Source organism: Pelodiscus sinensis, chromosome 2 (assembly GCF_052426305.1).
Source record: "Pelodiscus sinensis isolate ZL-2025 chromosome 2, ASM5242630v1, whole genome shotgun sequence".
Lineage (NCBI taxonomy): Eukaryota > Metazoa > Chordata > Testudines > Trionychidae > Pelodiscus > Pelodiscus sinensis.
The window spans coordinates 237,398,421-237,411,194 of NC_143053.1; the positions used below are offsets into that span (position 1 = coordinate 237,398,421).

The window sequence follows — 12,774 nt, forward strand, 5'->3', positions numbered from 1 at the left end:
TTTGAACATGGCCTCCACTGGGAACATGCTCCATAATGGCGAGTCAGTATAATGGTCTTCTGTTGATATGCGTTTTAGTAGCTACATTCCTGCACTGTCATTTCTCATTAAAAGTGCTGCCATATGGGTGGAAATTGGGTAAATATTACATTTTATTAATATCAGCAGAACTGACTTAAATGGGGCCTGCATGTTGTATAGTCTTGCCTTAACCTTTGTATTCATGCCCGTCAGTGTGAAAGAAGCTATTTGCAAATATTTGAATATATTTGCATATGAATGCAACCACACTTAAGTTGCAGCTCTCAGCATGTGCTGTGAGTATCACTGTGACCCCCAGGGCTTCCAAAGATGAGCAGCCCTGTGCTATGCTCTCTCAGCCTTCTCCCAGGGCTGGTTTTTAACCGTTAAAGGGCCAGTGCAGGACAGACGCCTCCATCTCAGGAAGTAATAAGCTTCTGAATGTGTTAATTTGCAGAATCATAGAATACTAGGACTGGAAGGGACCTCGAGAGGTCATCGAGTCCAGTCCCCTGCCCCGATGGCAGGACCAAATACTGTCTAGACCATCCCTGATAGACATTTATCTAACCTATTCTTAAACATCTCCAGAGATGGGGATTCCACAATTTCCCTGGCAATTTATTCCAGTGTTTGACTATCCTGACAGTTAGGAACTTTTTCCTAATGTCCAACCTAAACCTCCCTTGCTGCAGTTTAAGCCCATTGCTGCTAGTTCTATCCTCAGAGGCCAAGATGAACAAGTTTTCTCCCTCCTCCTTATGATACCCTTTTAGATACCTGAACATGGCTATCATGTCTCCCCCCCCACCCCCAGTCTTCTCTTTTCTGAGCTAAACAAACCCAATTCTTTCAGCCTTTCTTCATAGGTCATGTTCTCTAGACCTTTAATCATTCTTGTTGCTCTTCTCTGGACCCTCTCCAATTTCTCCACATCTTTCTTGAAATGCAGTACCCAGAACTGGACACAATACTCCAACTGAGGCCTAACCAGTGCAGAGTAGAGCGAAAGAATGACTTCTCGTGTCTTGCTCAGAACACACCTGTTAATGCATCCCAGAATCATGTTTGCTTTTTTTGCAACAACATCACACTGCTGACTCATATTCAGCTTGTGGTCCACTATAACCCCTAGGTCCCTTTCTGTCGTACTCCTTCCTAGATAGTCGTTTCCCATTCTGTATGTGTGAAACTGATTGTTCCTTCCTAAGTGGAGCACTTTACATTTGTCTTTATTAAACTTCATCCTGTTTACCTCAGACCATTTCTCCAATTTGTCCAGATCATTTTGAATTATGATCCTATCCTCCAGAGCAGTTGTGACCCCTCCCAGTTTGGTATCATCTGCAAACTTAATAAGCGTACTTTCTATGCCAATATCTAAATCGTTGATGAAGATATTGAACAGAGCAGGTCCCAAAACAGACCCCTGCGGAACCCCACTTGTTATAGCTTTCCAGCAGGATTGTGAACCATTAATAACTACTCTCTGAGTACAGTTATCCAGTCAGTTATGCACCCACCTTATAGTAGCCCCATCTAAGTTGTATTTGCCAAGTTTATTGATAAGAATATCATGCGAGACCGTATCAAACGCCTTACTGAAGTCTAGGTATACCACATCCACCGCTTCTCCTTTATCCACAAGACTTGTTATCCTATTAAAGAAAGCTATCAGATTGGTTTGACACGATTTAGTGTCATGTCAGGAATATTGTACCATGATTTATTTGGGGGCAGGGAAATAACCTAGGTACAGTTTTTTTTATTAAATGCAAGAATTTATAACAAGAGCTAGTTGTAAAGAAAGAATTGGTAATAGTGGTGTGTAGAGATTACCTTTTAAAGCTTAAGCATAGTTTACTCTTTAAGACATAGTTTACTCTTTAAGACAGTAATGCCAGGTGGTCAACTGCTATAAAGAGCAAAGTCTGACACTGTTGCACAAGTTTTGATTCACTGTCTTGGGGACAAAACTGAGAATTCCCAGAGGGATTTTCTCATGGCAGTGCCCTGGTGGTATGTTGCAGTCAGAATTGTCAATACTTTCCTTATTTACAGCTGTAATTTGTGTTTATCATCACGATTGCTGGCACAGAGATCTTCTAAGATATTGCTTTAAAAAAGTGTGGAAGTATAGGAAGTAATTGAAATGTAAAAGGTTGTAAAACTGTAAGACGCATGCTACTATGTAAGGGCATTTTTTTTAAACAGATGTTCAGTGAATGCTACACCTCAGCAGATGTCACAAGCATCTAAAGAAGTAGAACACTTTTTAAAGAGCATCACTAGAAGTAAAAAAGAAAGAAAACCTGTTCGCCCCCATGTGATTGAGGTATGCAAAACAATTTGATTTGTGAGTAAAATGTATTGTTACTCAATATTTTTGAGTTACTATACTGAGTAAGATTACTAGCAGCCTGACTATTGCTGCATAGCATGCGAATGGAAGGCTAACAGTTTGCTGAACTTCTATGGACAGAATAAAGAGGCTTGTGACTTCTCAAAGAGAAGTTAGTTCCTTCAGTATGCACAGTGACAATTTGCCCAGCTTATGTGCGCTTCTGACTGTTTAGTTATTGTTCAACTCTGTGCTGATGAAAATAATGTATAGTTCCATCAGGTGTAAATATTTTCTGGGTTGAATGTTACTCTGCTGGGCCACTAGCTATTTATCTGTTTAAGGGGTGAGTGGAGATTTTAGGGAAACTCTAATACAGTAGCTACCTTTTACCCCCTGAACATGGCAGCTTTCTCTCTTTTTATTTTTTTGGGCACATCTCTAGGCGAATGTGTAAACTCTGTGTGGCTTCAGTGGAAGGATTGGTTTTGATTGATTTGGTGGGGGTTGAACTGATTTCAACTGTTGGGACTTGTACACTACACCCTGATTGCTGTTTCAAGTTTTGGGGAGGAGGGATTTTTTTTCCATTCTGTCATGAGTCCTACCAGTTTTCTTTAGCTGAGCTCCATTTTTAGATGCCTTCCAGAGACAAATATCTTGTGCCATGCCACTCCTCCAAAAGTCATTTAGCTGGAGAGCAACTCCTTCCTGGACTAGGACACCTAGGCTACGTCTAGATTGCATCCCTTTTTTGTAAAAGGGATGCAAATTAGACGTATCGCAATTGCTAATGAAGCGGGGATTTAAATCTCCCCCGCTTCGTTAGCATAAAAATGGCTGCCGCTTTTTTTCGGCACGGAGCTTTGCTGGAAAAAAGCCCCAGTCTAGATGCGGATCTTTCGGAAAATGAAGCCTTTTCCAAAAGATCCCTTATCCCTTATTTTAATGTAGCCCTTGGGTATGTCTACACTACAGAGTTTTGTTGGAAAAACGGCCATTTTTCTGACAAAACCTGAGGAACGTCCACACTGCAATTGTGTTTTTCTGCAATAAAACTAAAAGAACAGAGGGGTTTTTCTGGCATTTGGTAATCCTCATTCTATGAGGCAGAAGCCTTTTTGCGAAAGAGCTCTTTTGCAAAAAGGCATGTGTGGACAGGGAAGAGGGAGTTATTTTGGAAGAACAGGAAAGAAGAAAAAGCACAGGTGCCCTGGTGGCCATTCCGTCCATAGCAATTACAGCTTATATGCACAAGAGCCTCCATTCAGTCTGGACGCTCTCCTTCGAAAAAACAGATCGCTTTTTCGATGCACTTTTGCAGTGTGGACGCGCTCTTGCGGAAGAAGTTTTATTGGAAGATTTCTTCTGAAAAATGCTTTTTCTGAAAGAAGCCTGTAGTCTAGACGTAGCCCTAGGGAAGTAATATGCATTCAAACTGTTCCCTACACAACTCCTGACTATGCAAGGTAGGAAACGGTATTCACGCTCAGGTGGAGCAAATTCTAATATGACCATGGACCAAATAAGATAACTGAAATGAGCTTTAAGGTTACATCAAACAGAGGAATAACTTGGCAAATCTCTTGGGCCTCTGCACAAAAAAGTGAATTGAAAAGCATGCAGGCAGTGTCTAAAGTCTGCCAATACAGCCCTTAAGAATTTCAGATTATCATTTGGCACAGCTATTGCCCGGTTACTGATGGGATGAAATCCATTATAGTGTTTCCCCATAAGTGCAAGGAGAAAGAAGTAAACAGATTACCTTTATTTGTTGCCTGTGGGGAAAGGAGGACAAAAGGTACTCGTATGTCCCTAAGGGGGAAAGCAGGAGTTTCTGTAATATTCCTTGTTCTTACTTTTTAAACTGTCTTTAATACAAGTCCTATATTTGTAGAAGTCCTCAGAGCCCATACTTGTTGGAAAGGAAAGGCTTAATTGTTCACAAATCACAAGGAAACTAATTAATGTAAGTACTATTTGACTTGTGTATTCATATTACTGATCTTGTTGGCCCTTTTTATAGTTATTGCCATGATCAGTACTCACTAGTTCAGGGGTGGGGAACTTCAGGCCAGGGGGCTGTATGTGGCTTCTGGCTTGTCTGGATCTGGCCCCAAGGCTCAGAGCTCCCCACCTCCCAACCTTGAGGAGCCTGTGCTAGCACTTCAGCCCCGCTACCACCCTCTGCAGGGCTGGAGCACACAAAATTATGTATTTGGGGCTCCCCTCGGCTCTGGTGTGTGAGGGGAAAGTGGGGAGTGTCTTTCTCCTTCTCAGGGGCTACAGTGAGTTTTTTACTTGTGTGGCCCCCAACTGATTTTTCTGTGGGTCAGTGACCCCTGACACAAAAAAGATTCCCCGTCCCTGCTCTAGTAACTTGGGCTTAACTGACATACATGACACCTTCTCATCCTGCACTCATTTAATACTATCCTTGGAATTTCTGGCAGTGAAACCTGACCCTTGCTTCACCATTCATGCAGTCTAAGATGAGACTTCTTAATGCTTCTTTTTTGGCTCTGCTTTGCCACGATGACTTACTTTTACTAGACGACTGTGTAAAACTAATTTATTTTATTTTTGTGGTAATTGAATATCTGAAGTTAGGTGGGAGGAATGGGTAGAACTAATTTGCATAACCCTCGCCTCTCTGCAATGACTTCAGAACTCCCCAGTAAGGTACAGGCACTGCATAACTGAGAATTTTTAGTGTGATGCTGAGGTAGTATATGTACAGCATTCCTGTGCAGTAGTAGACCAGGAAAATTCCATTATGTCTGATAATAGTATTACAAGGAAGAATGTGCAGAATTTTATTGTTTTTGTAACAGAGTGAGTGCTAGGATGAATGTTTCAGAGTCATGGGCTCTTCTTGAGAAATATGCAATGGTGTTAATATTCTCAAATAAATGGATTGTTGTAGCTCCTTGAAATCTCCTTGAAACTACCATGTTAATTAACCCAGATGCCATTTTCTCTCAGGAGCCTACCTTTCAGCCATGTCAGATGAAGACCCATTTTCTACTTCCCTTCCCAGTGAATTATGTTGGTGAATGCATTCGAACTGTTCCCTACACAGCTCCTGACTATGCAAGGTAGGAAACAGAAAGGATCAACAGTGTAACACAGTGCACAAAAATAAATCTGTCCTCGTTTTCAACTGAAAATCATTAACCAGGATGTATGCAGAAATTCTTCTTTGGTTGCTAGTCTCTGTGTGTATTTCACATGTGGGTGTGCATGTGCACCAACCGTCCAAGTCAAGAAATTCTAACACGCAGTGCAGTGCTGGCTGGCCCACATATGTGCTGTTGCTCACCTTGTGCACCAGACCTAGGACATAAAAAATAATGTTGGCTGACTCCTCTCCAGTTTCTTCTAACCACCACATGGCCTGAGTTGGAATTGCTGTGTCCACGTATTTCTCCAGCTTTTATCCTTATACATTTGTAAGTAGGTTATAGTTTATACTAGCATAGTTATTGGTATAGTTAGGGCTTTTCCACTCCATATTGGGAGCTCCTCCTCTGTGGTCTGGAACTGTGCTTTAAAGTCCTGAGATTCAAGATCTGTCTCTGCTGCCCGTGTGTAGCCATGTAGCTAAAATGTAGCCTTATGCAGTGTGTAATGTGCCTGAGTGTACCTGACTAGCAGAATGGAACACCCTAGTGCTGTTGGTAAAGATGCATTAACCAGGCTGTTTGTGTGTTGTTAATGTTAAGGCAGGAACAGAACTGTTTGCTACACATTCTTGTACTATCAGCGCTCTCTGGGTTGCCATTTGAATCTCTGGCTACATGTTCCATGTTTCACCTCTCTGTGAAGGTCACATTCTTAGTGGCTGTTACCTAAACCAGAAGGGTGGGCAAGATGAGAGCTCTCATGGCAGAGCCACTGTATACTGTTTTTCATAAGAAAAAAGGTCTGTCTTTGAGTGCCTCCTAATATCCCCTCCCCTAGCTATTTTGGAATTTCATGTCAACCAAGCCATCCACTTAACCTGTTTTCCTTCTGAAATGCCATACCTCTGTTAAGGAAACTTCAATCCCTCAACATCAGACATGCCTTAGTGGGTACTGTCTCATGCATTGGCACTGAGGCCACTTACAATGAAAATGAGTTTTCTCTACAGCCTTAGCTTTTATCTCAACTTGTAGCAGCTCATGCACTAAGCTCCAGAGGTCCCAGGTTTAGTTCCAAGTGTCGGTGTTACATTAGCATTCTACTTGCCGAGGCTCAAATCTATCAGTCTCCTATACTGACTTCTAATAGGATCTCCAAATGCGTGTGTGGGTGCCTCATTGTATGCTACCAATTGGCACATCTCCTCCACCTGACAGGGTAAGGGCACCGGAGCACAAGCTGCCTCTACAGGATCACTGCATGACGTGCCATTGCTGGAAATACATAACTGGAAGTTCTTTTGAGGCATGTGGGCTCTTTCTATAGTCCAGTAGCCACACTCGGTCCCTTTGGATCTTTTGGATTTGTAAGAAGAGGCGCTGCAGAGCAGTTTTTCCTGTATGGCCTTTTATATCCTTAATCTGGAGCATGAGGAGAACTACTGCGCATGTGCAGGCCGGTGGATGCTGCTGGTTAGAATCTCCAGAGCTGGATATTTGTGCAGTTCATATGGGCAGAGTTCTCTGTAAGCTGTGCACTTGTGCGGTCACTCAGGAGAGATTTAAATGCTTCCCAGCTGATTAACAGAGCGCCCACAGCTAGCTTTTGTGATTCTATTGGTGCACATGCCTCGGTACACGTAACACTGTATTCCATACATGGATGGAAAAAATCCACACCTAAATGGAAAAGGTTAGTGGGCCACCTCTCACAAAGAACTTCCAGTTACAAGTAAGTCTCTCTGTATATTTTTGAACCACATGCATGAAAAATCCTCTAGAGGGCAGTCTTGGCACAGCTGTTGATCTGATTTTGTTTAAATAATTGCCTAAAAATCACCTGCTTGTGTTCTAACACGTTTTGGAAGGGAAGTTGGAGTCCTTGGGTCAAAATCTATCCTGTTTTTGCTCATTACTCCTGCTGAAGTCATTGTCTAAGGGCAGAGTTCAATTGCATTTAGTCCCCAAATACTAACAATGTGTCAAATTCTAATTCCCAACAAGAGATAACTCTATGTGCTCTGATCCTGTGTCTTTGAATGTGTGATGATATGGCATGTGACAAAATAGCAGGCCTAGAGAATTTTACAGGAGAGAAATGAAATTTAAACAATATAGGAAAGTTAGGGAGCAGTCATGGTAGTACTGTTCTAGTATGCAGAAGTCAAGAGAGTTATTGAGTTTCATTTTCTTCTATTTTGTGCTTTAATCATCATTGTTAGTATACAGTGCTGTTAGGAATACTTCATACGTATAACTTAGATCTTTGCAAAACTTTGAGGGTAGGTTTGATACCAAACCCCATGGAGCAGATTTGATATCTCTACTTTGATCTCTTTCATTTCAGCCTTCGGATCCTTGCACGGTTGATGACAGCCAAGTTCTTGCATAGGGAAATTAGAGAGAAAGGCGGTGCTTATGGAGGAGGGGCTATACTCAGTCATAATGGAATATTCACTTTCTATTCTTACAGGTAACAATGTGTGCCCTCTGTAGAGTGTGTATGTATATTAAATGTTGCCATTGTCACTCTGTGCAAATGCAGCCATCATTTTGGATTTTATTTAACTTCCCCTGCCAAACTGTAAATGAATAGCACAAGGAAGTGAGGCAGTAATAGCGATGAGAAAGAAGTGGCTTAGTACTGACATCACTGAGATCTGTCATTTGGCTCCTGGCTTTCTCACCTTCTCCCTGGTCCCCCCAGAGCCATCCCCTTATTGAGTGAGAGAGAGAGAGCTAATGTGTCAGTTGTATGCCATCTTCTCAATTGTATGCCATCTTCAGCTTGTTTCTTTCTGGCCTGGTGTTAGGCATGGGAGAAGCAGAAGAGGGGAAACAGAGAAATTTTAAGAATAGTAATTGTGGGAGTTATTGGGGTTTCTGGCATGTAGATCCTCAACTGGCTTCTCCCAAAAGCTCTTGCCTCTCCTCTACCCAGTGGTACCAGTTATGCTTGCATGTGGGGTGGAGTGTACTACTGGGGAGAAGGGGAGAAAGACCCCCCCCCCAGGAGCAGAAAGTGATGCTGGTGACTGAATAGATCAGAAATGGGCAGCCAAAGCTAGTGATTAGGCCACAAGAGTGTCTTAACCAAGATGGTTTCCGGTAAAAGGGTAGTTTTGCTAATTGCGCTTGCGTACATTCTTGTAGGGTGTGCCGACTGAACTGTAATAGCGCTTTGATTAGATGCAGAGGGAGCACATGGCTTTCACAGTCAGTGTTTGCAATTAGCATGCACTTCACCTCACATGCCCTTGCTTTATGTGTGTGATACTTTAGAATTACTGATAGGAAAAAAATGACATGGACGTAAACCAGTGGAATCCGGCACAACCTTGTTATATGAACAGTGGTAAACAAAATACCATGTGGGCCATATAGAGAACCCCAAAGGGCGCATGCGGCCCACCACCGGAATAGATTCTACTTTTTCCTTATGTTAACCCTGAACAATTGCTCCAGTCTGGTCTTATGAGACATGTTACTACTGAAGATTCTGCTATTCTTCTTAGACTTGAAACAGAGATCCTAACTAAGTGTTTATTAACTCCATGACTCTTTGCCAGAGATGGGGTCTCTGCCCACTGTCCTAGCCTAATTAAGTAATTATTCTGGGTCAAATGCAGCCTATCATCCTGTGAGCTAAATTTAGTAGTGTTCTACACATTTGTGTCAGCCATGCAGCAGTTGTTACAATGTAGTGTAATTTCACCAATTTGGACGTTAATAGGTTTGCAAAATGGGTGTAACATGCTGAGGCCCAGAGAGTGGGTGTAGTGAGGGGGAAAAAGCAGTTTTACAGGAAGGTGAAGATCTGCCCAATCCCACTTTATGCTACGCGATCCCCAGAACTCATGGACTAAACTCCTCATTGGGATAAGCAAGCATAACTGATATTGACATTAGTAAGAGTTAAATCTGCTTAGGCCAGACACTACATTGGGTCTCCAAATAATATCATATCATATATCCCTTTTTTTCATATGATAGATTTTTGTTTTGCATATCTGCTGAATGCCACATCTCTGCAAGTTAATTATTTATCACCTGGACTTTTTCATAACCAGCTTAAACTATTTTAATCACTACTGAATGTGGCCCACTCTGCATACTAATAATCTGTTGAAACATCTGTTGAATAAAATATTCCATATCTCAAACTATTGTGTAGTGTGCAGCTGCCTTCATCTGATATGGGGAGTGTATACACTCATGTGTGGTCTAGATGCCACTCACAGAACTTGGTACGTGATTAGATGTCTTTGAATGAAAGTCAGGTTTTTTAAAAAAATAGTTGTATTAATCATTGCACAGGAAGATCTGCAATACAGAAGTAATTCCTTCTGATTTGTTAGGGATCCAAATTCTGTATCCACTTTTTCAACATTTGAAAAAGCAGCGGAATGGGCTCAGTCTGGAGAATTCATACAGCAAGACATTGACGAAGCCAAGCTTGCTGTCTTTGCAGCTGTGGATGCTCCTATAGCTCCTTCAGACAAAGGTATGTTCTGTCTTCTTATTCCCCCAGCGTGGGAATTAAATATTTGCTCGTTTGGGAGAAAGTGAATGATTCATCTAATTCCTTTCACAAGTTCATGTTTGTCTTCAGTGGATTTTAACATAATGATTTCAATTTCTATTAAACAGCGTGCTGCTACTGCTAACCTTAAAGATCATATATTTTCTCAGTCTAAAAAAAAATTACACCTGTTCTAGCATATAGGAAAACTCTTGATCTGTTAGTTAAATAGGTCTATTGGTTAAATGGAATACTTGGCAAAAATAAGTATGTAATCCATACATTTTCCAGGTGAGCACGTTGGTTCTGAATTTGCTTAACCTCTCTGCTTCAGTTTATCTGTGTTTAGAGATGAGGCAAACATAAAGTTGTTTTATCACTTTGGAGATTCTTGAAGAAAAGTACAAAGTAAAATTAGCTGCATATTTGGGTGTCATGATGAATTGTAGCTTGTTCATATTTTCCTTTTAGAACATTTTAAAACACAGTTCAGAATAGTCTGTAGTTTGAGAAAACAGCTCTCCCCACTGAATAAATCCAAACTAAAACTTAAAATTAAGGCACCTACTCGACCTCTTACATATAAATAAAGGCACACTAAAGTTAAAAATCAAAGTGTGTTTGTAGAGGGCTATTATAAGTAAGGCCATTAGCTTATTAAATGAGAGAACTTCAAAAATTGTTTACTTTTCTCCACTTCATGTCCTTTTTTTAAGTCAGGTTGGACAGTGAGATAAGTCTAGGTAGGCACTGCCAGTTGTCAGGTGCTCATATATGAGCAACATGCTGGTAGCTTGTTAGAGGATGATGATTCTCATCCTTTGATGCTTGACCTGCTTGGCATTCTGTGCAGTGCAGAGGTTATTCTGGAGTTGTTCATGCTAGTCTAACTGGTGTCAGGCAAAGCTAATGAAGTGCTGAAATTAGCATGTTCCTAAGGAGGGAGGAAATGAATGAGGCTCCCTTCCAGCTCCATCAGTAAGATGGAATTTAGAGGAAAGGAAAAAAAAACTACCCATCAAATCTCTCTTAGTAGCTAGAATGGGAGAAGAGACTGTAGAGCCATAAGTATATGGTTATCCCTTAATGTTCCCTGTATTGGGTCATAAGTTGCAGCATCAGGTCCACCTGTGATTATTTTGAACCTATGATTGCTGAAATGATTTCTGTATGTCAGGTATCTCTATTACAGGATTTCTTATGAGTATATGGAAGCATTTGTTTGCAGAATTATGTAGACCGTACACAGAGGAAAAAGAGGGGTCACATCTTTGCCTTAGCTGCATTGACTAGAGCTGGTTGCAAAACTTTGACAGAACAACTTTCCTTTGGATAACAGTGGTTGTTGAAATCAAAACCTTCATGAAACCTTCCCGGGTTCACCAAAATTCTGTTTTGGGGGAAAAAAAGAGAAGAAGTTCTGACTCTATCAATATGTCCCAATTTGACACTTTTGAAACAAATATAGATTTAAAATACCTTTTTTATTTGGGGGAGGGAGGTTGTTTTTGTTTTTTTGTTTCTTGCATTTTTGTGATAGAAAGTTTTGATTTTAACTCATAATTTTGTCAAAATGGTTTTTTAAATCTTCCACAAAATGGAACATACATTCTCTGCCCAGCTCTAGTCTTGGCACTGGTTAACAATTAAGAGTTTTTACTTTTTTGACAAGCCTAGAATTGTGACCATGTTAACTAGCATTATTAATTCTCTCACAGCCTATCCTGCTTTGAGGTACTGTATGCATGTATATTATTTTTATCCTTCAATGTTTAAGACTGAGTACACTTACCAATTCACCTTTTTACTTTTAGGAATGAATCATTTCTTGAATGGTATCTCAGATGAGATGAAGCAGAAACACAGGGAACAGCTTTTTGCTGTCAGCCATGATCATCTGGTTGATGTAGCAAACAAGTGAGTTTGTGCTCTTTTTAGAAATGAAAATTAAACCCAAATTAAAATCCAAAATAGCTGATAAAGGTTTGAGAAACCCACCAGTTTCTCATGGCCTGTAGGATTGCAAAGTATTTTTTGTACCTGCTGCCATAACATCATCATGCCTGTAAAAGGAGTATCACCATTTAGCTTTTTAGTCAGCATTTTGTTTGTGAGCCTCTTTGATCTCTTAATTAGCCTGAGATTGCTGTTTTGACTGGATCAGAAATTGTATTATTTCATCTCAAACAAGATGGCTCCAGATTGATCTATGGAGATGAATTTGCATGTCTAGACTCTATTTTACCATTTTTTGCCTGCTTATAGATGTCTAAATCTGTTTCTCAAACTTTCCAGATTGTCATCTCTCTTTCAGGAGTCTGATTTGAATTGTGTACCCCCCAAGTTACAGTTCACTTAAAAATTGTTGCTTACAAAATGGGATATAAAAATACATATATCACAGCACATTCACACTGAAAAAATTGCTTAACTTCCTAATTTTTACTATATAAAATATAAATTGGAATATAAATATTGTACTTATATATGCGTGTATATTATATGGAGCAGCATAGACAAGTCACTGGTTTTTTGTAGCCTGTGGTAAAACTAGGCAAATATCTAGATGAATTGATGTAGTACCTGGAAGGCCTCTGTGTATCCTTTAGGGGTACATGTACCCCTGGTTGAGAACCTCTAGTCCAAATTATATACTAAACCATACTGAATTATGTATTACATCTGCATATGGGCCACCAGGATTGGAATCTTGTCTCCAGGATGTAGAGGCCTCTACCAGAAGTTTCTGTTTTAGAGATTTGCAC

General features: G+C 40.6%; 1 protein-coding gene across 1 annotated transcript in view; it reads left to right on the forward strand.

Moving 5' to 3' along the window:
- PITRM1 (pitrilysin metallopeptidase 1) overlaps positions 1-12,774 on the forward strand; it is a 48,732-nt gene that overhangs the window by 32,861 nt on the left and 3,097 nt on the right. Inside the window, exons 21-26 of the mRNA XM_075922708.2 lie at positions 2,236-2,356; positions 4,260-4,331; positions 5,348-5,460; positions 7,835-7,960; positions 9,846-9,991; positions 11,824-11,926. Of these exons, the coding sequence (XP_075778823.1) occupies positions 2,236-2,356; positions 4,260-4,331; positions 5,348-5,460; positions 7,835-7,960; positions 9,846-9,991; positions 11,824-11,926 (681 nt within the window). The remainder of the gene's footprint in view (positions 1-2,235; positions 2,357-4,259; positions 4,332-5,347; positions 5,461-7,834; positions 7,961-9,845; positions 9,992-11,823; positions 11,927-12,774) is intronic.